At 34.3% G+C, this 25,029-nt stretch overlaps 1 protein-coding gene across 1 annotated transcript; it reads left to right on the forward strand.

The window, feature by feature from the left end:
* Positions 1-271: 271 nt before the first annotated feature.
* Positions 272-24,718, forward strand: tll (nuclear receptor subfamily 2 group E member tailless). The gene is made up of 7 exons (XM_089096062.1): positions 272-323; positions 3,880-3,980; positions 6,271-6,406; positions 9,277-9,632; positions 13,807-13,953; positions 15,906-16,143; positions 23,479-24,718. Exons 1-7 carry the CDS (start codon positions 284-286, stop codon positions 23,721-23,723), a joined length of 1,263 nt encoding a protein of 420 aa, XP_088952188.1. The 5' UTR covers positions 272-283; the 3' UTR covers positions 23,724-24,718.
* Positions 24,719-25,029: the final 311 nt, after the last annotated feature.

Genomic DNA, 25,029 nt, shown 5'->3' on the forward strand with positions numbered 1-25,029 from the left:
GACCTTTAAAAAAAGACTGAGGCGGTGCTATCAATGGAGTTACGAACCCCTGACTTGAAAGCCCGTCTTTCAAAAAGCTGCTGCCAAAAGGCACCCAAAAGCCGCTTCCCAACAAACCAATCAGAAACGAGAAGAGCGGCTCCTTTAACAGGCCGACTACGAGGCAGCCAATAGGAATAAGGGATGAAAAGAAGGTTTACAAGTTAAAGACTATGACAAGTATGTCAAAAGTTTGGTTAGAAATATTTTAGACTTCACTAGTAAAGGAGAAGTGATTTTTAATATGGATTCTCAGCTACGGAGGCCTTCTACGACACCATCAAGTAAGTTGAAGGTCTACCTCTTTTAACTTCAACACCTGTAAACTTCATTTTCTTGTCAGTTATAGTTAGGATATTTTAATGCTTTCGTATTGCATTAATGGATGATGAATGTGGGAGTTGATTTTTTACCACCAATAAATTAATATTTTTGTGATCTGATTCAGGCATATGCGAAGGAATATAATCAGGGGGGGGGGGCTCAAAAATAAGCAAAAAAATCAGGTGAATAATATGAAATATATCATACAAATCTTAAGATTTCAGGGAGAATCATGGTCCCGAAGCGTCCTCCCCCGTGTATGAGTCAGATGTGAAAACATTTCGTAAATAATACGTCCTTGGATGGTGACATCAAACCGTCATCCATAAGAAAAAATAGTACTTGTCTATTATATAAAACATACTCGAGAAGTGGAGTTTGATGAATGCTAATGAAATAAAACAAAATATGATGAAAATACAATGCTTTTCTAACAAAATTATGAAAACTACAAGAAAGAATTATTGAAGGAGGGCCACCCAGAGCGCATAGCCTAAAATAACGTAACCTAACCAAAATACCAGCTAAATATTTAATAAAAATATGCTATAACGTTGTTTCTCAACGAGCCGAAGGTTATTGCCGGGTATGGACATCGTGAAATACCGGGTATTCGAAATACAAGCTCTCGAGGTTGTTTTATATTTTAAAGACAAGTACCAAAAAAAAAATCATTGATTAATTTTTCAATTCATTATCTTTTACTTAGCTTTACTATGATATAGTATTTACATCATATTTCAATTTAAAAATGAACTTGTAATGTTCCAACTACTTCTAATCTTCTGTCAGCTTATCGAAATCTTTTTGTTTTGCCTCAGAGATACTATATGCAGATAATTCAAATGGGGGAAGGGATTCAACGTTTATTAATAATAATACTACTAACAACTCCCTGCAGCACCAAGCCGCCTAAAACTCAGCTACGCAGGCTCCTCCTCTATCCGGAGATATTCAAAACCTCCCCTTTTAACTCCCCCCCCCCTCCCCCAAGAACTTCTCATTTCTCTTAAATATATCCTTGCGATATCTTCTCACACCATTTGGGTGTGACCTAATTTTCATTTGGTACAAACGACGCTCTTTGGTAGTCTTTTACCCTTCATCCTCGTCTCAACCTTTCTTTCACTATAGCCCTTGAAAGCGGGAATGACCCACATATCTCGTAAAGCTTACTGTTTGAGATACGGTCAATCACTCGGATACCCAAAACTATCCGTAGGCAATTTCTGTGGAGCAACCAGCCGAAGCAACCCCCTAGCAAAGCCCCCTCCATGTTTCTGAGCGCCCACGCTTCAGTTGAGCGTTTGCCCCTTACATTTCCCTTTTAAAATTAAAAAAATTCTTTTGTATTTAAATTAAAAATGAAAAAATATTGCTCTCTCTGGATTTCGAAACGCATTTTTTTTTCACCCTCTATGCTTTTGTAAGTTGACAAACTAACTGCATATCCTGTGAATTTTTAGGTACATAAAACGTGACTTCTATCCAAAGGCGGGTGAATTTATCTGGTAAGAGAAAAATATGAGGGCAAAATTAAATTTCGATTCTGTATTCAGTGCTATTTCTAGATATAACGATCGCTGCCGTCGCGATTGCGTCCCAACCCTCGTCTATGTCTAGTCACTGGATTTAGCCCTAGCTATATACAAATGTCTGCTACTTTATGTTAGTTTACTAATTTTTTTTTTTTTACCATCATTTCTCATCAACAGATGGTTCATCAACATTTCAATTTGAAAAAAACAACCACAGAGTTAGCATACTTATGCGTTAAGCCTACTTCTATATTTAGGAATTAAGGGCAGACTGGGGACACCGTCTTTGTTACAGGTTAAACTAAACTTTGAAGCATAGGTAAAATATATATATATATATATATATATATATATATATATATATATATATATATATATATATATATATATATATATATATATATATATATATATATATATATATATATATATATATATATATATATATATATATATATATATATATATATATATATATATATATATATATATATATATATATATATATATATATATATATATATATATATATATATATATATATATATATATGTATACATCTCAGAAAATCGGTTTCATAGCTACAGTAATACATTGGACTTGTATAATTTGGGCCATATATTTGCACATTAGGGGTGGGGAGGGGTAGGTTATGTTAGGTTAGGTTAGGTTTTCATAATTTTGTTTCTAAAATATTATTTTATCATCAAATTTTGTTATTTTTCATTAGGATTAACCTGACTTCACTTTTTGGGTGTTTTCAATAACTGGCAAGTACCGTTACCTGTGAAAGTTTCATTTTTCTTTCTTGCTCAACAGATTTACATAAATGAAACTTACTACTCCAAAAAGTGAGCTTCATACAAACCAAAGGAGGGGATGGGTAGTTTCTCTTTATAGATCAATCTTTTTTTAATGTCAAAGTTTTTTTTTTATGATTTTGAATTTGTATCAGTTTTCTGTGGAAATCAGTTGACCATCCAGTTAAAGTTAATATACTTCAAAGGCCGTATTATTGAAAAAAAACATCTAAAGGCAAAAGTTCCCTGTTTTTTATTGTTCTTAATTTTTTAACGCCAGTTTCATTTTCACAGATTTATTTTCATTTAAAGAAATTTGTTTTTTTTTATTTATTATACTTTGATCATAGAAAAATATTTAAAGCAAGACCAATCCTTCATGACAAAGACAACCAAAAGCCTTAAAAAAATACAAAATACTTAGAAAAGAAGAAAAAAAATTCAATAAACTACAAAGAATCACATAAGAATAAAGATAAATTTCAACAATATAAGTAAAACATGCAACTGAATTACGAATGTATAAAACTAAAAAAAAACATTCGATTACATTCTGATTTTGACAGAAAAGCCTTTAATGCCAGGCACAATGCCTCCTCCCTAATCACACATTTATTATTATTTGACTATGACTTCCTATAGTTTTCATATAAGTTGTCTTTTGTCTATTGTCTTTTGACCCCCCCCCCCCTACCCTTTAAAGTGACCCTGAAATAGAGTACCATGTACTTGCCTGGGCCACTTTTTTTTCAGATCAGGAGAGTTCGATGTAAACACGTTTCGAGAAAATTTAAATTGTTTAAATACGGTTTTTAATGCTTTGCAGCATCTCTTTCGCTATTACAGTATCCACTAAACAGAGCCCGTGTGGTTTCTGACTGTAGAAAAAACAGCTTCTTCAATTTTCATCAATCCCTATGGCCGAAAATTAATACACTTTTACACCGTGAATGACTTTTTGACAAAGGCCATTTATAGATAGTGACATTTTTAAAGGGGGAGTTGGGGTGGGATTTGCAGCCTAATTTGTTTTTGCCTCCCCACTCCAAATTTCTAAGAATACTTTGTTTTGGTTATTTGCGTTGCTAGATACTCTTTTTCGCATTTTCATTGAAAAAAACAGTAAAAAAATCAGTTAAAAGAGCCTTAAATGTTTTACCAGCTCAAATTTCTTTCAGGTCGAATCTTATACGATATTCCATGCCGTGTGTGCCAAGACCATTCTTCTGGAAAGCATTATGGTATTTTTGCTTGTGATGGATGTGCAGGTTTTTTCAAGGTATAGAGTATTTCTAAGATTCTTAGATCTTAGTATTTCTAAGATTATATCTGTTGTTTCGTCTTCATCATTTAAATCACTATAAAACCGGGTTACTTTTCAATGTTTCTGCCTACTTCTTTCCAGTGTTGCCAACCCTGTGACAAAAAATTACTAGATTTCAGAGATTTTTAGATTTATTTCGAGATTTTCTTCAATTATCCTGTGATTTATTTGCTGATTTAGTGTTTTTTTTTGTTTAGGCAACATAAAAAATCACTAGAAATAGTGATAAATCACTAAAACCCTGCTTCTTTCATTTTACGTTCCTTCAGAAACGGGAAGGTTTTCAGAATTTGATTATATTACATGAATTCCATGCTTACTCGTTGATGCTGCTTTCAATCTTTTTCAAATCGCTTCCCTTTTATTTCTGTATTATTAAATTTCTGACCTTGCTGCAAAACCAAAAAATCATTGAAACACTTGCATAGCTTCAATCTTTGTAGGCACAAGCATTCATTATGAACATTTGGCGCAATTTTACAGCTCCAAAAGGGGGTTAAGTTTAAATTTGTCAGTGATGAAATCACACTTGAGGGATTTATAGATAAAGGTAGAGCCGAATTGATGTCGGTAGCTGATTTAAATTATTCAAACTGATTAGTTATGTTTCAAAAGAGCCGACGCGACCTTGATTATTTCATCTTCAACTATTTTCCAATCTGAGTCATTCAAGAATAATTAAGGTGAGGTCAAATTCACTGCATTGTCGGATCTATAGTTTTTGGACGGGGGGAGTCAGTAGGGCGGACATTAATGTTTTCTGATTACTTTTGTGGGGTGAGAGATTTATAAGTAACAATTTCATACAGGAAACACGAGAACAAATAAAACCAGAATGACGGGCAATGGAAAGGGCGATCACCGACTATAATGTAAACATTACAACAATTCATTATAGCCTATGTAAAAAATATACAACAAAAATTCAAAACAAGCTAGATCTTCGAGAAACATTGTCACATAGTTTAAGCTCTGCTAGAAATATAATCATCAATAGAAAGGTAGGGGCGAGCCTCCCCCTTTGAAAATATGAATTTTTCTTTAATGCAGCAAAAGATAGAACTCCTGTTAGTATATGTCACCCCCCCCCCCCCTCGCCCTTACAAATTCCATGGCGGTACTCTTGGCTTAAAGCCATAGTAAACCATCTTTAGAAATTGCAACTGTCTATAGCAGCTTTGAGGTGACACAGTGCCTTAAATGATCATCCTGTCTCGTCCATTATAATTTTTTTTTATAATTATACTTTATATAAATATATTTTATATAAATATATTTTTTTATAATAGGCCAATCTGATGTGATTTTTTTAGTTTGTGTGACCAAACTTTTTAAAATTGATTCGGAGGTGTTACAATAACTCGTAAAGCATGGATAAAAAATTTGAATATACGACAGAAAAGTAAAAGCCGCCTCTTACTCTCCCGGAATTTTAGAAAACCATTTAACTTCTCCTGTTTTGTTCCAGAGGTAGAGATATTCAGATTTAATGAAACTTGCGTCATCAGAAAGTGTAACTTTTGTTTTCCGATTAAACTCAGCAGATCTTTCGCTTTAAAGTTCAGAAAATAGCAGTCCCTAGGTAGTTCTATCACACATGCTAGGAAAAAACTAAAATTCAAATCAAAAGATATATCATTTGACCAATTTGGCAGCTAGGTAATAGATTGGTTTATTGAAACTAAACTGAAAATTATACAGGAGTTCGGCCCCTCTGTTCGTAGTAAATTCGTTCGCACCTACCTGATATTGAACGCGTAATGCAGCGATTTTACACAACTCTTTTCAGACCAAAGCCAAGGGAGTGAATTAAAGTCACAAAATCTCGTTCTTTGTGTTTAAAATTAAACATTATTTATGTAAAATCTTTCCTCTGTCAATCCCCCCCCGACCGCTCAAAGTGGGCAGTCTGGGTAGGCAGGCCCCGATTTGAAGGGTATGTAACCCTTCTCCAGAAATGTCGCAGGTTTTCAAATATTTTCTGCTTGGTTTTTTTTTTTTCTGCTTTTTGTGTGATTTGATGGATTTAAGTACCTTCTCGTAGAAAAATTCCTGCTTCTGTGTCTGGCGTCTACCAAATTTTGTGTATATTAAAAGTGAATATAAATGAAGTGAGAATGATCAATCTTTTAATTGCCTATTTGTATCGAAAATGTTACAGAAGTTCCATCCCTCCATGATCATTGCTGATAATAAGTTTACAAAACCAGAGTTAGTTCCAATCTCAATATTATTTCTTTTTTAGCGTTCAATTCGTCGGAATAGAAAGTATGCATGCAAGGCCAAGATAGAGGGAAGCTGTCTTGTAGACAAAACGCATAGAAATCAATGTAGAGCTTGTAGACTTACAAAATGTACTGAAGCTGGAATGAATAAGGATGGTAAGTCCTAGTCAGATAGATCGTTTCTTTTAAAAGAGCGTGGACAATGCTATGAGTTCAGTCAATGTGTGCATACCTTCTCTTTACATGCTAGTCTAAATTCGAGAATCGAACAGGAAAAAAGAGAGAAAAGCTGACAACAAAGAAATTCGTTGACTAAATCTGTGTCACATTGAACACTCGTTTTATAATCTCTCCCAAAAACCTTGTAGTATTGACGAAATAGCGGTATCGAGGAGAAGAAAAGGGTTTGCAGTAGAATTGTATGTCCAAGCCACACTGTAGCAGCATTTCTCCATCAAAGCAAAGTTTTACACGATCACAGCACCAATAACGCATCCCCTCCTCTATTTTGGTGAGTTAGGCCACGTTCAATATTTATTCTTGCTTGAACTTAATCGCTCACACTTCACACACACACGCCATGCTCAACTTCCAGGTGTAATTTTTAATATTCAACAATTAAGATCAATAAAGAGCACGGTAGTTTTTATGTTCTTGTTTTTTCTTTTTAAACAAGTGGAACTATAAAGCCATCAGCTCAGGTATTAGTCTCTGAATAATCTTTTAGCTTGATTAAATAAAATAAACAAGTTTTTGTAACTGAAAGTAAGGAGCGACATTAAAACTTAAAACGAACAGAAAATATTCTGTGTATGAAAGGGGTGGTCCCCTCCTCAACGCCTCGCTCTTTACGCTAAAGTTTTTTATTTTTTAAAAAAAAGAGTTGTGAGACAGAGTTATACTTTCGTGTAAAGAGCGAGGCGTGGAGGAGGGGACAGTCCCTTTCATATACGGATAAATTTTTGTTTGTTCTAAGGTTTAATGTCGCTCCTTACTTTCAGTTAAAAAAAACTTTTTTTATTTAATTTCTGAACGTTTTCGAATTAATGCAGCTTTCATTTTGGTTCACCATACAAGAATAATTAAAACGAAATTTACTTATTAATTTTATTTTGTTTATGATTTTTCGTACGATACGACATATACAATACGATCGAATTGTTCGAATCACAAACCCCTGAATCATAAAGGCCGTTTAATTAGAATAGATAGCTCTTTCGAAATTACTAAACAAAATTTAGCGTAAAGAGTAAGGTATTAACTAGGGGGTGACCCCCCTCATATACGTAATAATTTCTGTTCGTTTTAAGTTTTAACGTTGCTCCTTACTTTCAGTTGGAAAACTTTTTTTTTATTTAATTTGTGATCGTTTTTTAAATACTGCCGGGAAATCCGGTGGCCCCTACATAGAAATGTCCCTTCCACCATGAAAAGATCCCCCCACGTAGGCTAACCCTTTCCTCCGACCCCCCCCCCCCCAACCAGAAAAAGTCCCTCCTGAAAACGTCTGTATACTTCCCAATAACCAATACTATATGTAAACAATGGACAAAGTTCATAGCTTGCAGCCCTTCCCCCGGGGACTTTGGGGGATTAAGTCATCCTCCAAAGGAGAATGACTTCATCCAAATATGTCCAAAGACATATTTATTAAATTTTCGACTATGCTGAACAAAATGGTTATGTCAAAATTTTGATCAGGTGACTTTGGAAAAAAAGAGCGTGGGAGGGGACCCAGTTGCCTCCAATTTTTTTTTCACTTAAAAAAAGCACTAAAACTTTTAATTTCTGTTTGAATGAATCCTCTCACGATATTCTAGAACCACTGAATCGATACGATCACCCCTGGGGGAAAAAACAAATAAACACGCATCCATGATCACTCTTCTGGCAAAAAAACACAAAATTCCCCATTTTTGTAGATAGGAGCTTGAAACCTCTACAGGAAAGTTTTCTGATACACTTAATCTGATGGTTTGATTTTCATTAAGATTCTACAACTTTTAGGTGGTGTTTCCCCCGTTTTTCGAAAATAAGGCAATTTTTTTTCAGGCTCGTTACTTTTGATGAGTAAAACTAGACTTGATGAAACTTATTAATCCTCTCACGATATTCTAGAACCACTGGATCGATACGATCACCCCTGGGGGAAAAACAAATAAACACGCATCCATGATCACTCTTCTGGCAAAAAAAACACAAAATTCCCCATTTTTGTAGATAGGAGCTTGAAACCTCTACAGTTTTCTGATACACTTAATCTGATGGTGTGATTTTCATTAAGATTCTATCACTTTTAGGTGGTGCTTTCCCCGTTTTTTTGAAAATAAGGCAATTTTTTTCAGGCTCGTAACTTTTGATGAGTAAAACTAGACTTGATGAAACTTATATATTTGAAATCAGCATAAAAATCCAATTCTTTTGATATATCTACTGGTATCAAAATTCCGTTTTTTAGAGTTTCGGTTACTATTGAGCTGGGCCGCTCCTTACTTACAGTTCGTTACTACGAATTGTTTCATTGGAGCATACTTCTATTTTTATCGAAGTATAACTTAATTTAATTAGTGGGACCGATTCATAAAAGTACTGGGGCGGGGTAAAAAATATTTTTATAAATCTGGGGAGGGAAAGAAATTACATTTCCTGTAATGAAAGTACTTAAAGAAGGATAATTTTCAGTTAAAATGCCATATTCTTTTCAACCTTGTGTGTGTGAGGAGGGGGGGGGCGAGTCTCCCCTTCTCCAGTCGGTTCCACTAAATATCATGATTTGATCTGTTACACATTTAGTAAAACTGCTAAATAGAATCATTCCAATTCAGTCAACGCATCTTAATAAATTAACTGATATAATTCCATACAGTTTTGATTAATTATCTTATAATTATTAACTGATAATATTTGCCCCGTTAATCATTCGCAACTAAAAAGACATAATATGTTCTAATTTTTTCAAATTTAATTATTAGTATTAATTAGATAATATTCCCAATTAATTTCTATTACTAATGTTATGTTTCCAGCTGTCCAGCACGAAAGAGGGCCAAGGAACTCAACACTTCGTCGTCAAATGTCTCTTTACTACAATGAGAAAGATAAAACTCCATCACCATCACCACCAAATGCCTACACGCCCACAACAGGAATTCCAATCACCCCTTCAATTTCTACCCCAACAACTACTGGTTATGACTTGACAGTGGGAGGAAGCGGTGGGATTCCATTGACCCCAGTGGCAATGCATTCTCCAATAAAACCACAATCTTTCGATGAGGCAAGAAATATGGCACTTATTCATCACCAAATGGCTTTATTGGATAGGATGTCACTGTTTACAACATATAAGCCAATGCATCATTTTACTCCAGCACCGGTAAAGGTGAGTTTTGTGTATAGTATAAATTTAAAGGAATTTTCGCATTATTTTTGGATGACCGAATAGCTTCAAAGATTATGAGTAGAAATAACTTTTTTTTTGCCAGAAAGAAGAGCAAAAATCAGAGGATTTATAGCCAGGAAATAGGGCCCGGAATAGCGTAAACATTGCATTTCCTGTAAAAATTTTTCAATTCTTCCACGCAGAGACCTTTGACAGCATTATTAGTGAAGAAATCTGGCAGTCACCTTACTCACCCTGTTTGTCGTTACACTCTCAAAAATCGCCAATAAAAAATAGCTTATGGCTTATTAATACTTTGTGTATATACTGGAGATAAAGACAGATTTAATTCAGATATGAGCAATTGACTTCTGAGTGTAACCCCTCTATTTTACTTGAATTTGCTGTGATTTTGATAGCTGGATTATAATCACCCAAAAGCTGTCCTTGGAACTCAAAACTAATACCTAAAAACCTGAGAATAGTCAAGGAAGGAATGTATTCAAGGGCCGGGGCCTTCAAAATTTCAAGATGTTTAAATTTTTCTCAGCCTATCCTGGATTTTTTGTGTAGCTCGTAGTTTTTTTTCTTTCTTCAAGCTGGTGCTCGTTGCTAATTAGTACGCTACACTTCAAAATAAAACCAAAAAAAAAAAAAAATATAAAAACAGAACTAGCACATCCCTATTAGAAGAAGGATTTCTACTTTCTATACTTCTTGAATAAATCATTATTAAGGGCAAAACTTGAAAAAATGGCTTAGGGTACCCTGCGTCTGTATATTAATATACCAATTAAGTTAAGTTGCGGGTGTCAGGTTTCCACTTTCCATATCAAAAGTTTGTGTCAGCCTTAATTTCATCAAAATTCTGCACAGGAAGTTTAAATCCAAGTATTAGTATAAGAAGGATTTGTCAACAATCAAAAACCTTCACACTCAAACTTATGTAGGATTTAAGCGCGGTAAATTTGAAAAGAAGGAAATGCTCTTGTGAAACACAAGAGCCGCCAAAAGTTAATCCTTCCTCCATACCTGAGGAATAAATAATTGGTCTCTTCCGATCTTTTGACGATGATTAGAGATTAGAAACCATGTCGGTAGCGCCTACTTACTTTGACTGTTTGACTAGATTATATCAAGTAATTCTTCTGTTTCTTCGACAGGTTTCTTCGTTTTGAAGTGGCTTAGATATACATATTGAAAATCAGGCTTTAATACTAAGGGGCAGTATAATACGATTTTCCCGCGGTAAGATTTCGGAAGGGTAATTTTTTCTTACCCTTCCAACAATGAAGACATTGATGTTTCAATGCCATTTATATCATTGATGAAATGCTATATTGTTGAGAAACAGTTCTAATTCGTGCATTGACTCAGACGTAAAGTTGTTGAGCGGTGAGCTTGTACGATAAAATTTCGTGGAGTTTTCATGAAGACAATGAAGACACTGAGTTTCAATGGCATTTATATCATTGATGAAATTCTATATTTTTGAGAAACAGTTCTAATTCGTGCATTGACTCAGACGTAAAGTTGTTGAGCGGTGAGCTTGTACGATAAAATTTCGTGGAGTTTTCATTCTTACCCTTCCAACAATGAAGACATTGAGTTTCAATGGCATTTATATCATTGATGAAATGCTATATTGTTAAGAAACAGTTCTAATTCGTGCATTGACTCAGACGTAAAGTTGTTGAGCGGTGAGCTTGTACGATGAAATTTCGTGGAGTTTTCATTCTTACCCTTCCAACAATGAAGACATTGAGTTTCAATGGCATTTATATCATTGATGAAATGCTATATTTTTTAGAAACAGTTCTAATTCGTGCATTGACTCAGACGTAAAGTTGTTGAGCGGTGAGCTTGTACGATTAAATTTCGTGGAGTTTTCATTCTTACCCTTCCAACAATGAAGACATTGAGTTTCAATGGCATTTATATCATTGATGAAATGCTATATTTTTGAGAAACAGTTCTAATTCGTGCATTGACTCAGACGTAAAGTTGTTGAGCGGTGAGCTTGTACGATAAAATTTCGTGGAGTTTTCATGAAGACAATGAAGACACTGAGTTTCAATGGCATTTATATCATTGATGAAATTCTATATTTTTGAGAAACAGTTCTAATTCGTGCATTGACTCAGACGTAAAGTTGTTGAGCGGTGAGCTTGTACGATGAAATTTCGTGGAGTTTTCATTCTTACCCTTCCAACAATGAAGACATTGAGTTTCAATGGCATTTATATCATTGATGAAATGCTATATTGTTTAGAAACAGTTCTAATTCGTGCATTGACTCAGACGTAAAGTTGTTGAGCGGTGAGCTTGTACGATGAAATTTCGTGGAGTTTTCATTCTTACCCTTCCAACACTGAAGACATTGAGTTTCAATGTCATTTATATCATTGATGAAATGCTATATTTTTGAGAAACACTTCTAATTCGTGCATTGACTCAGACGTAAAGTTGTTGAGCGGTGAGCTTGTACGATAAAATTTCGTGGAGTTTTCATTCTTACCCTTCCAACAATGAAGACATTGAGTTTCAATGGCATTTATATCATTGATGAAATGCTATATTTTTGAGAAACAGATCTAATTCGAGCATTGACTCAGACGTAAAGTTGTTGAGCGGTGAGCTTGTACGATGAAATTTCGTGGAGTTTTCATTCTTACCCTACCAACAATGAAGACATTGATGTTTCAATGCCATTTATATCATTGATGAAATGCTATATTGTTGAGAAACACTTCTAATTCGTGCATTGACTCAGACGTAAAGTTGTTGAGCGGTGAGCTTGTACGATAAAATTTCGTGGAGTTTTCATTCTTACCCTTCCAACAATGAAGACATTGAGTTTCAATGGCATTTATATCATTGATGAAATGCTATATTTTTGAGAAACAGTTCTAATTCGTGCATTGACTCAGATGTAAAGTTGTTGAGCGGTGAGCTTGTACGATGAAATTTCGTGGAGTTTTCATTCTTACCCTTCCAACAATGAAGACATTGAGTTTCAATGGCATTTATATCATTGATGAAATGCTATATTTTTTAGAAACAGTTCTAATTCGTGCATTGACTAAGACGTAAAGTTGTTGAGCGGTGAGCTTGTACGATGAAATTTCGTGGAGTTTTCATTCTTACCCTTCCCACAATGAAGACATTGAGTTTCAATGGCATTTATATCATTGATGAAATGCTATATTTTTGAGAAACAGTTCTAATTCGTGCATTGACTCAGACGTAAAGTTGTTGAGCGGTGAGCTTGTACGATGAAATTTCGTGGAGTTTTCATTCTTACCCTACCAACAATGAAGACATTGAGTTTCAATGGCATTTATATCATTGATGAAATGCTATATTGTTGAGAAACAGTTCTAATTCGTGCATTGACTCAGACGTAAAGTTGTTGAGCAGTGAGCTTGTACGATGAAATTTCGTGGAGTTTTCATTCTTACCCTTCCAACAATGAAGACATTGAGTTTCAATGGCATTTATATCACTGATGAAATGCTATATTGTTGAGAAACAGTTCTAATTCGTGCATTGACTCAGACATAAAGTTGTTGAGCGATGAGCTTGTACGATGAAATTTCCTGGAGTTTTCATAGTTACTGACTTGTTTAGGTGTTTCCACGCTGAATGATGCACAAGGCAACAACAGTACTTCTCCACATCAACCCTTTGAGCAGTGTAGACCAAGGATCCTCAGTTTACAGCACAGTAATCATCTCAAGTAATCAGAAACGTTTATTTTCTGTCACTGAAGGTCTCTAAAAACACATAATCTCCTTCAATAGCCACAGTGAACCCAATCCACATTGCTATGCTTTTGTTCATTGCTCACTAAATTCACCAGGGGCCATTAGTTCGTAGCAAAAGGATCTCTTTCAAGGTCTTATACAATTCTATTACAAAGTAAAGAATTCAGTTTGAGTCCACTTAAATTTAGGGGTTTGACCTGAAATTCCTCGGAATTTATTTACATTAATGAGGTTAATCAGCATACGTAAGCAAGTTGCTTTAAAAGGGATTTTATCTGTTGCATACTTTTTGCTTGTTTTTGATATTGATATTGACTCAATTTTTTTTTTGCTCGGTGATCATTTTGAAAATTGTAACAAGCCTTGAGTACCTGTCCTCATTTTGATCGTACTTTCTTCTTTTCCAGTTTTGCGAAAGTATCCTTCCAGTCAACCCGTTACAAGCCCTACTTGGCTCTTCGACCATCTGTGAGTCGGCGGCCAGATTACTTTTTATAAACGTTCGATGGGCAAAAACAGTTCCAGCTTTTACTACCTTACCAGAGCGAGATCAGGTATTTACAATATCTGTCCCTTTTAAATGGAGAATATATATATATATATATATATATATATATATATATATATATATATATATATATATATATATATATATATATATATATATATATATATATATATATATATATATATATATATATATATATATATATATATATATATATATATTAATTTGTAGCCCTGGTGATACCTAGTTTGGTTGCCTATTGACCGCGCTTGCAAATCCCGTCTTATCGCTATTATATACCAACATGTTCGTCTTGTGGTGTAAAATAGAGAGAAAGAAAAATATCTTTTGCAACCGTCTCAAGTGAAATTTTCGAAGCCAGGGCTGTAACTAGGGAAAAGTGTGAGGGGGGCTACTGGACTTCAATCCCCCCTCAAATATATATATTTTACTTGTGAATTGGTCGTAAAATGCAAGTAAAAGGAATATGTCTCCTAAGAAATAATTTTTTTTTCGATTATTAAGTCGATGCTACAAACGCAGATGGAAAACCGTTACCACCTTTTACCCCCACCCCACCCCAAAAAACCCTAATCACACGAAAGAAGCTTTACTTGGTATCCTCGAACAAGAATTATTTGTTACGAATTAGCCTCCAACAACATGGTAAAAGAAAGTGCTGCTGAGTCTGGACAGTGTTGCTGTGCCGAGCCGTGAAAATGCACATGCTAAACGAATTAGTTAACAACGAAAATACTTCTCCCCCGTAAAAATCAAACATTAGAATCCTGTTGCTTCCAATGAAAACTACTTCTTTAAAGGAGAGCTACACCTTCTTAAGCAGTTTGGTGCCATATATTTTTATGATATTTAGCCCACGTTTTTTTTATTCCTTTTCCTTTTTAATTTGATGCCCACTAATACCAAAACTGCATAACTGCACATTGAATTTTTTTCATTTATAACTAAATTCCTCGTTTTTCCTAATTTTAACCATAATTCCAATAATCAGATTTCTTTTTCACTGTCCTTAGTACTTGTAATTATGCAATATAAGGTAGCATTGTTTCTAGTAAGGAATGTAAAAGATTGAAGGTGTCTTTGGCAATTATCTAATAAGTAAAATTCCCGATGTCGTTTTAAAATTAGCTGGAAAACCGTTTTCTTTTAGCACCATTCTATGAATTCCGAAGAGTGGCCGCAGAAATTTCTCCAAGGCACTGGCGGATCCAGGGGGCCGGGGGCCTGGACCTCTCTTCCCCAAGATTTTTCTGGTGCCCTCTTTCCCAGTTTTTTTATTTTTTCACTCTTTTTTAGAATAAATTTGTCCATTTGGTCAGTTATTGGCACCTTTGTCAAATTGGACCCCCTCCAAATTTTTCCTCATTGGTGCCCTTGTCACATTGCACCCCGCCCCCTCCCTAAGATTTTTCTCTAGATCCACCCCTGCTCCAAAGGATGGGGTAAGCAAGCGAAATATATATTTACGGAGCACCAGTTAAAACACTCTTCTTTAACTGTACTTTGACTTGCATCATTGATTTTTTCATTATAGCGAGTATGTTTCTTATTTAGTTAATTTGAAATTGGTTACATGATTTAAGACCTTTTAACTTAATTAAAGGCATTAGAAATAAAAAAAAAAATCAACTTCAGATATTTTGTAATTCACATTTAAGTATTTTAGCTTTCATGCTTAACAGTAATTAATTATTTCTCTTAGAACTTGGTCTGACCTCATAACTTTATTGATTAAGCTTTTTTTTTGACTTTTTAAATAAATAAAACCAATTTTTTAGCCATTCTGTTTTGGACTTTCAAGGTAATCTTATCAGTAAACAAAAACTACAGCACATTCAAATTTATTTTCAAATCATCTGAAAACAGTTTCATCGTTTCTCTTTACATAAATATCATAATAGAAAATATTAGATTTATTTATATTCCATATTATTTGCCCAAACTAAAAACACAAATTAAAAGTATCTTTATTAACAGATACTTCTGCTTGAAGATAGTTGGAGAGAGCTATTTATTCTTGGTGCCGCCCAGTTCATGCTCCCTATAGAGGCTGGACCAATCATAGCTACTTCAGCATCACATCATAGCTCTGAGAAACAGCTAAGCCTTTTAAGTGAGCTCAAAGTCCTTCAAGAAGCGGTTTCGAAACTGCGACAGATGAATATTGATACAACTGAGTTTGCTTGCCTCAGGGCGGTTATTCTCTTCAAATCAAGTAAGTTCTTTTGTCTTAGATGGTTAATGTATTTTTACACCTTTTTAACCGTAAGGAGGGGTAGGGGCTTCTTAATAAACAAAAAAAAATTGGGCTTTTATGGCAAAATAGGCATTTAAGTAATTGTTCGGGTTGAATCATTGACCCAAAATAAATCAGAAACCCAATGTAAAATCTTGGCAGCAGGCCTCATTTTGTACACGGTCATTCAAAAGGCATTATGTGACATTTCATCTTGAGTTGAAATTCATTGTTCTTTCCAAAGAGTGTCGGAAACTGATAAGAAAGACATCTGCTTTTTCTCTGAGAAAGAACGTACAGTCATTGACATCTAGCGTTGCTCGGCTAAATCAAAACTTTAGCTATAATGACCCATACACGAAACCTGAGTTAGGTTTATTATATGCTTTTCAATTTCTTCTATATTGAACTGAGAAAAAGTAGATGTCTTTCTTATCAGTTTCCGACACATGAGGTAGATTTGCCAAAAGTATACATCTTTTTAACGCATGCATTCTTCATAACATAGATTGGTAATTGTGCATTAAATTCTACATGGCGCTGGAGACTGTACAAGGAAATACTACAGGAAACCAGACAAACGGGTATTTGCAATGAATAAATGGATCGCAAAGCGTGATTTCTTATTCGTTTTACAATATTTAAACTGTTGTCTTTTGGGGTTTAGGGGAGAAAAAGGTAGCTAGTTTAGGTTAGGTTACGTGTTTAACATATGCTATGTTTTACCCCCCCCTAAAGTGCAAATATATAGCCGAAATTTGTTTCTAAACTATTATATTTTCATCCTATTTTATTTTATTTCATTAGCATTAACCAAACTTGACTTCTTTCGTGTGTAGAATGTAATGCACAAATACCCATAGATTAAACCCAAGTTCTACATAATAACCTTTGGCCCTAACGGTTGTATTTAGTTCAGAGACTTATAACTGCGATTTTCTGCCTACACTCTTAGGTAATTTAGAATGAAACCAAATAAACATGGATATTTAATTGATTACAAATTTTAGAGGATTAGAATAAAACTTGGTTTGAAATTGTTAGTTCTTTTAGGTTGCGCTACAATTTCGATGCAATTATAGGTACTCCCGTACAATCCAGAACACACTCGAGAAATGAAGTTAGATTAATATTAATGAAATATACCAAAACACGATGAAAATATAACATTTTAGTTTATATAATAATATAATTTGGGCTATATATTTGCAGATTAGGGGGTGAGGGTATGCTCATTTTTTTCCTGAAGTCACCCAATCAAAATTTTAAGATAACCATTTTGTTCAGCATAGTCAAAAATCTAATAAATATGTCTTTGAGAGTAACTTAATCCCCCGCAGTTCCCGGGGGAAGGGCTGCAAGTTATGAACTTTGCCCATTGTTTACATTTATTGGCAAGTATACAGACGTTTTCAGAAGGGATTTTTTTCTGGTGGGGGGGGGGTCGGAGGAGGGAGTTACGTGGGAGAATCTTTCCATGGAGGATTTTCCCTGGGGGAAGGGACATTTCTTTGAAGAGAGGGCGGATTTCTCAGCATTATTTAAAAAACGATCAGAAATTAAATAAAAAACTATTTTTTTCAACAGAAAGTAAGGAGCAACATTAAAACTTAAAACGAACAGACATTATTACGTATATGAGGGGGTTTTCCCCCTATTCAATGCCTCGCTCTTTACACTAATGTTTCTTTTACTGTTGTCAAAAAATCTATCTATTTAAACGGCCTTTGTGATTAAGGGGTTTGTGATTCGAACAAAATTCGAACTTTAATGTAAAGAATGAGATGCTTAATAGGGGACGAACCCCTCATATACGTAATGATTTCTGTTCGTTTTAAGTTTTAATGTCACTCCTTACTTTCTGTTGAAAAAACTTGTTTTTTTTTTATGGAATAAAGCCTATAGGCATGAATGAATGGATAAATTTGTCTAAGTCAAAAAACCCATATAGAGTTTTTCACTATCCGATCTACGAAATAGAGCATAAAAATATCAGAAGTTGGTTTTTTTACAGTTGAAAAATTGGAAGAATAAGAAGATAAGTCTGCGAACTAAGATTAGAATATTGGAAGCTACTGTGATGACAGTGGTCAAACAGGGTTCGGAAGTATGGGCGATCCGAAAAACAGAGGAAGATTTGCAAGAGGCTTTTCAGAGAAATTGCTTATGAATTGTTTTGAGTACCCGACTGACTGACTGTATTTCAAACAGTAGACTTTACAAAAAGTGTGGTTCAATCCCACTTTCCAGGGTTATAACATGAGAAAGGTTGAGATGGCTAGGGCACATTCTGCGGATGAAGGATGACAGATTGCCAAATATTTTCTTTCTCGGCCAACCGTCTAGTGCTAAACGAAAAGCAAGTCATCCACGGTTAAGGTGGGAGAATGTCGTAAGGAAAGATTTAGGGTAATTGAGAACTTCCTAGGGGGGGTGTAAAGAGGAAGGTTTGAATAGATTGAGATGGAGAGGGGTGTACGTAGCTGTTTTGCCTTCGAGCGGCTTGGTGCTGCGGTCAGTTGTTATTAGTAAAAGTAGTAGCGTCAGAGGTCGGAAAAGAAAAATAAATAGCACAAAGAAATGGAAAAACAAGAAAGAGGTGAAATCCACTAAAAAAGAAAAGAAGATGAAAAAGAGAGAATGGAAAAAAGTTAATACAATATCTAATCTTTTTGTTTTGTTTAAATATACCTAAAACGCGTGCCGAGCCTCTTTATTAAACCATAACATGAATGTTAAATATACTAGTATCCGAAAACTCTTCTAATTTGATTTGTATTTCAATTATTTCATTTTCATAAATTTTACACTAAAAACAATTATGGAACCAAGTCTTTTCATCACAACAATCACAGGTTGAAATGTGAAATGGGTAAAAATGAATTCAATTTACAATGACCTCTGACAATTTGTGTTGGTTTATAATTAAGGGAAGTTTTCACAAATTGAAAAAGATCAGCATGATAATTAAAAAAAAACTGGAAGGCCCAGAGCCTAGGTATCTAATGACAGTTGAAGCGCCTGAAATATATTTATTCAGTTATGTGACTCTTGTAAATTGCAGTTTTTATGACATGCCAATTCAGATGAAGCAATTTTAGTTTAGTAACATAACTATCGGCTACTTCCATGCATATTCGGGATTATTAAAGTGCCAAGGGTTCTTTACCTCCTGAGTCCAGCTTAGGTCTATTCATGCTTGAAAATCATCATTTTTTAACATTTTTCTTCTAAATCGTGAAGATTTTAGCTAATTACCAATTTTTCTTCAGCGTTTTAACAATGGACTGTGAAAATAAATTGGGAAAACTAATTGATTAAATTTACTAATTCAAACATTAGCGGTTACTTGATTCCCAAAGACAACTATACCTTCAAAGGAAAGCTACAGTCGCTATCCTTTGAATTTCCTTTGAAATTGTAAAGATTTACTGCCTTATCGAATTGCTCAGTTGATATTTTATTTTATCGAATTGCCTTAGTTGATACTTTAGGCTTGGAATGGATTCTATGTTGAAGTGTTTTTGTCATAAATTTATTGGTTGAATAAATTGATTGATTGATTGATTGCACAATGACCTTCAATCAATATAAGTTTTTTTTAACATTTTTGGCTTTTTATGTATTAATATTGAAATTTAAGTAATTTCTCAGACCATTCTAGGAACTAATAAACACCTGTTATATAAAGAAAATGACAACGGGAAGTCTCTTCTGATCCGAAAGCTTTTAAAATACCATCGACAGTGACAATGAAATGTGATTATTTGGGTTGGCAAGTGGCACTTACACAACCATTTGTAACTAAAAAAAAATGAAAAAATTCAGGAATTCCGATTTTTAAAGAAAAAAATCTTCATATGTAATTTTTGGTGATAGCACGCACCAAACTAAAAAGGAAAGAAACATAGGCAAAATCAGCAACCAAATAAGCAAAAAAAAAAAAAAAAATGGCACCAATCAGGATCAGAAGGTGCAGCTACAATTTCTCAAGCTGTTTGGTGCCATATGTTTTTTACTTATTTTTAGCGCACGTTTCATTATATTTGTTTTTTATTTTGCAGCCAGTATACTAATAAAAACTTCATAATTCCAAACGGTTGTCTGCACATTAAAATTTGAATTTCCCATTTTTACAAATTTTAAAAGATATATAAGGTTAGAAATCTTCATTTACGCAATTCAAATAATCATATTTCATTGTCAAGGTACTTGGTAATTTAAGAAAATTATCACTTGATTGATTCACTTTAAAGTGAATGCGGAACCCCGGATTTTTTTTTCGGGGGGGGGGGTGCTACTCAAAGATTTTTTTTTTGGGGGGGGGGGGGGTTACACACAAAAAACCTCAAAATATGCATACAAAATTGTTTATATCCATTTTTGTTACGTTTTTACGAGTCAGAAAAACATTTCGAGGGGGGGGGGGTGGGATTCAAACCCCCTTACCCCCTGGGTACGACCTTGTTTAAAGTATACTGTTCATTCTTGCAAACCTGTTTACGTGAGGCTGCTAGAGTCGATAATAGAACAATTCTACCTAGAAAATCCAAGTTTTTCAAATAAAGAAGCTTAGTACACACATATATCATTATTGTCAGTAAATCTTTTCCAAACTAATTCCAAAGGAAAATGGCATTTAGGTAAAATTCCCTTTATGTCAAAGATCAAAATAAACTTTTTAATCTGGAAAACTGGGTTAAATTTAGGAAGAATCAAATGTGATGACGCGTCAAATTTAATAGTTATTAAATATAAAAAACAAGTTTTTTTATCTGAAAGTAAGGAACGACGTTAAAACTTAAAATGAACAGAAATTATTCCGTATACGAAAGGAGCTGTCCCTTCCTCAACGCCTCGCACTTTACGCTAAAGTTTTTTATGGTTTACAAAAATAGAGTTGTGAGAAAGTCAAACTTTAGCGTAAAGAGCGAGGCGTTGAGGAGGGGACAGCCCCTTTCATATACGGAATAATTTCTATTCGTTTTAAGTTTTAACGTCGTTCCTTGCTTTCAGTTAAAAAAAAACTTGTTTTTTTTTATTTAATTTTGAACGTTTTTGAATTAATGTAGGTTTTGATTTTGGCTCACCGTACATGACTAATTAAAACAAAATTTGCATATTTATTTTACTTTTATTTGGTTAAATGGCTTTCTCGAAACTTATTTAATTTTAACTTACGAATTAACTTACGTAACGAACTTCTATATTCATATATTTTTAATACTTATATTAGGGGGTTCGCCCCCTAGTCATTACCTTGCTCTTTAAGCTAAAGTTCGAATTTTGTTCCAATTCTTAAAAAATAACCCCTTAATCACAAAGGCTGTTAAGTATAATAAATAGCTCTTATGAAAGTACTAAAAAATCTTTGGCTTAAAGAGCGAGGTATTGACTAGAGGGTGAACCCAATCATATATGTAATATTTTCTGTTCGTTTTAAGTTTTGATGTTGCTGCTTACTTTCAGTTGAAAAACTGTTTTTTTTTAATTTAATTTCTGATCTTTTTTTAAATAATGCTGAGAAATCCGGCGCCCCCTTCATAGCAATGTCCCTTCCCCCATGAAAACTTTCCCCATGGGAAGATCTTCCCACGTAAGCCCTGACCCCCCCCCCACTACCAGAAAAAATCCCCCCTTAAAACGTCTATATACTTCCCAATAACCAATACTGTATGTTAACATTGGGTAATGTTCATAGCTTTCAGCCCTCCACCCGGGGACTTTGGGGGATTAAGTCATCCTAAAAGATTTCATTATCATATTTTTGAGCCTGAGGAACAAAATGGCTATCTCAAAATTTTGATAGGGTGACTTTGGGAAAAAATGTGCGTGGGAGGGGGCCTAGTTGCCCCCCATTTTTTTGGTCACTTAAAAAGGGCACTAGAACTTTTAATTCCCATTCCAATCCCTCCCACGATATTCTAGGACCACTGGGTCGATACGATCACCCCTGGGGAAAAAAATAAATAAACACGCATCCGTGATCTTTCTTCTGGCAAAAATGCAAATTTTTGTAGATAGGAGCTTGAAACCTCTACAGCAGGGTTCTCTGATACGATGAATTTGATGGTGTGATTTTCATTAAGGCTCTATACCTTTTAGGGGGGTCTTTCCCCATTTTTTCGAAAATCAGCCAAATTTTCTCAGGCGCGTAACTTTTGATTAAAATCTCACTCTTTTGATGTATCTATTGGTATCAAAATACCGTTTTCTAGAGTTTCCCATTGAGTTACCATAGAGTTACCATTGAGCCAGGTTGCTCCTTACTTACATTTCGGTACCACGAACTGTTTGATGGCAATGTAAAAGTGTTGCGTCGTTCTTTGGCATTATGGACGATCTTTTAAGCAGGTGGTAAAAATATAACTTATCATTCCTGGACATATATGACGGAAACTCATCAAAATTAATTTTATAACCACAATGCTGCTGGATGGTCTGTTTCTTTCGTTTTTATAAGGTATCTTTCTTTTCATCCCAATAGTCAAAAACGTGTACCTTTGAAAGATAACATAAATTTTCTAATAATAAAAAGAAGCAAAAAGAAAAACATGAAAAAAAAACCACGAATCGATCGAAAGAACCCAAAAATTAATTTTTACGCATAAATTTAAGCAAAAAAGATATCTTTTCTGAAGTCTTCACTTTCCCAAATTTCCCTAGTCCAGTTTATTTCTACCCTAAATTTTATGCAGGCCCTACTTAATTATTCTAGTTAGATATATTTTACAAATTTACCGAGCCCCAAGCCTCTCAAAAAGAAATCATTGGCACAAGCACGTGTCATCACAATTATACATAAATTTCGGTTTGGTTGATACATTGCTCTATCCCGATTTGAGTTCTCAGGTCGGGAAACAGCTCCCTTGGAGTTCATTTTGATTCATTTTTAATAGTATATGCAAAGGAATAAGAGAATATTTTGTCCTAAGATTAGTCAGACAGATCCTGGTATGAGAAGTTTCAAAAATTTGTACAAAAAATACTTTTATCCCTTCTTTTTCTTTTAGTCCCCTTCGCTGAAAAATTTGTTCTATAGTTTCCAAATTACCCCCCCCCCCCACCCCCAAGGTTAACGCGTATCTGTGTTTGTGCCAAAAGTAATTATTAAAATAAGCTAAATAGATTATTATTTCCACTTTTCTGTCGCATTGCAAATAGGCAAGTGCATCAGGGTACTTGAAGATAAAACATTAAAGCAAAAAGAGTTAACCATCAGTAAAGAGATGACGGTTAGAAAAAAAACAACTTTCTCTAGTGAATAAATCTGTGCTATTTATCATCATACGGTGACATTTCTATTCCTTTTAGGTGTCAGTGGGCAAGAAATACCAACTGCAGCTGCTTTACAAGACCAAGCTCAGTTGACCTTGAACCGCTATGTCACAGCTGCGTACCCCTCTCAACCTCTACGATTTGGCCGCTTGCTTTTACTCCTTCCAAGTCTTCGGCTCCTCAATTCTTTGACAATTGAAGAACTATTTTTTAGAAGGACCATTGGAAATATTCCAATTGAGAGAATAATTTGTGATATGTACAAATCAAGTGACTTGTAGTGTCTCTGTGGTGGCGATTTATAATAATACGAGTTGAATGTTTTTCAAAATATTTGTTTTCATTGAAATGCAGTTCTTTGCGAAAAAGTTACGTAAATAAATTATGAGCATATTTCTTCTGAACAAGACATTTCTTTTTCTTTAAACTTCAAGAGACCAACAGAAAGGCCTTTTGGCTGTATCGTTTTCACATTTAAATTCTTTTAAAAATATGCTTTTGAATACTCAGGGTCCGTATGAGATCATTTAAATGAAATTTTTATTATAAAAGAAATTTTCGGGGTGTTATTATTTTGGACATCAAGGTAGCTTAGGCTACTAAACAAGCAGAAAGGAACTAACCCAAAGAATGGGTTAACGATATTAAAAGAAAATTTTCTGGCTAAAAAAAAGGCTGAATGGGTATTCCATTCAGATGTTAACTAGCTACATATATACTGTGTAGCCTTAGTATGAAGCCATAGAGACTGTAAAAAAAACCTTTACAAACGGAATAAATAAACACAGTTTAGCCGCAAAACTTGCGAAGCCGCAAAATTTTGTTTTATAAAGAGGTTTCTGATCCAAACATTCATAATTCGTCAAATGAAGTTTAAAAAAAAATGTTCAACTTTTGTGCCTAAAATTTTGTTTTGGAGACTTTTCTACAGTGAAGAAGGCTTAAATTTCAGTTAAGTAAAATATTTTTAAAATAAAAGATCCCATGATATGTAAAAGAAGAAAGTTTTATATTATATCATTTCAATATGTTATTACGAAAAGCTCTATTGCCGGTTTAGTTCTATTTATTTATAATTCCTCAGGAAAGGATATACGAATGTCATAATTCTGCATTGATGCCATTGCTTAAGGAATGACTCAATCCTTCTTTTGTTTTTGTTATTTTTATCCTTCTATATTTGAAAATTTACTTATTTGAATTTATAAAATTTGTGTTTTTGCACTACTGTGATATAAGTTGTTAATTCGTTGCCTTGCTTTTGCCTTTTTGTCAATGTATTCACAAGATTTATAGATGGAGTTGTGAATAAATTTATTTGGAACTTTTTTTCAGAATGTGTATCTCCAATATCTCTAAAACAGCCAAGGGTATCACTTTGAAACTTTCAACGAATGTTGGATGGGAGCTTAAACTGAATCAAAAGACACTAGCTGCATCTGGGTTGTCAAAAGGGTTATACTTAAAATGTCTTTCAAACGCCTAAAGGAATTAGCTAACATTTTCAGGGAATCTTGAGGGACGTGTTGAACTAAACCTAAAGACACCATGTACAGGCGGGTCATCAAAATAGCGTACCAGCAATAT

The sequence above is a fragment of the Artemia sp. Qi Xiang Cuo genome, chromosome 1 (assembly GCF_049724085.1).
Source record: "Artemia sp. Qi Xiang Cuo chromosome 1, ASM4972408v1, whole genome shotgun sequence".
NCBI classification, from domain to species: Eukaryota; Metazoa; Arthropoda; class Branchiopoda; order Anostraca; family Artemiidae; genus Artemia; species Artemia sp. Qi Xiang Cuo.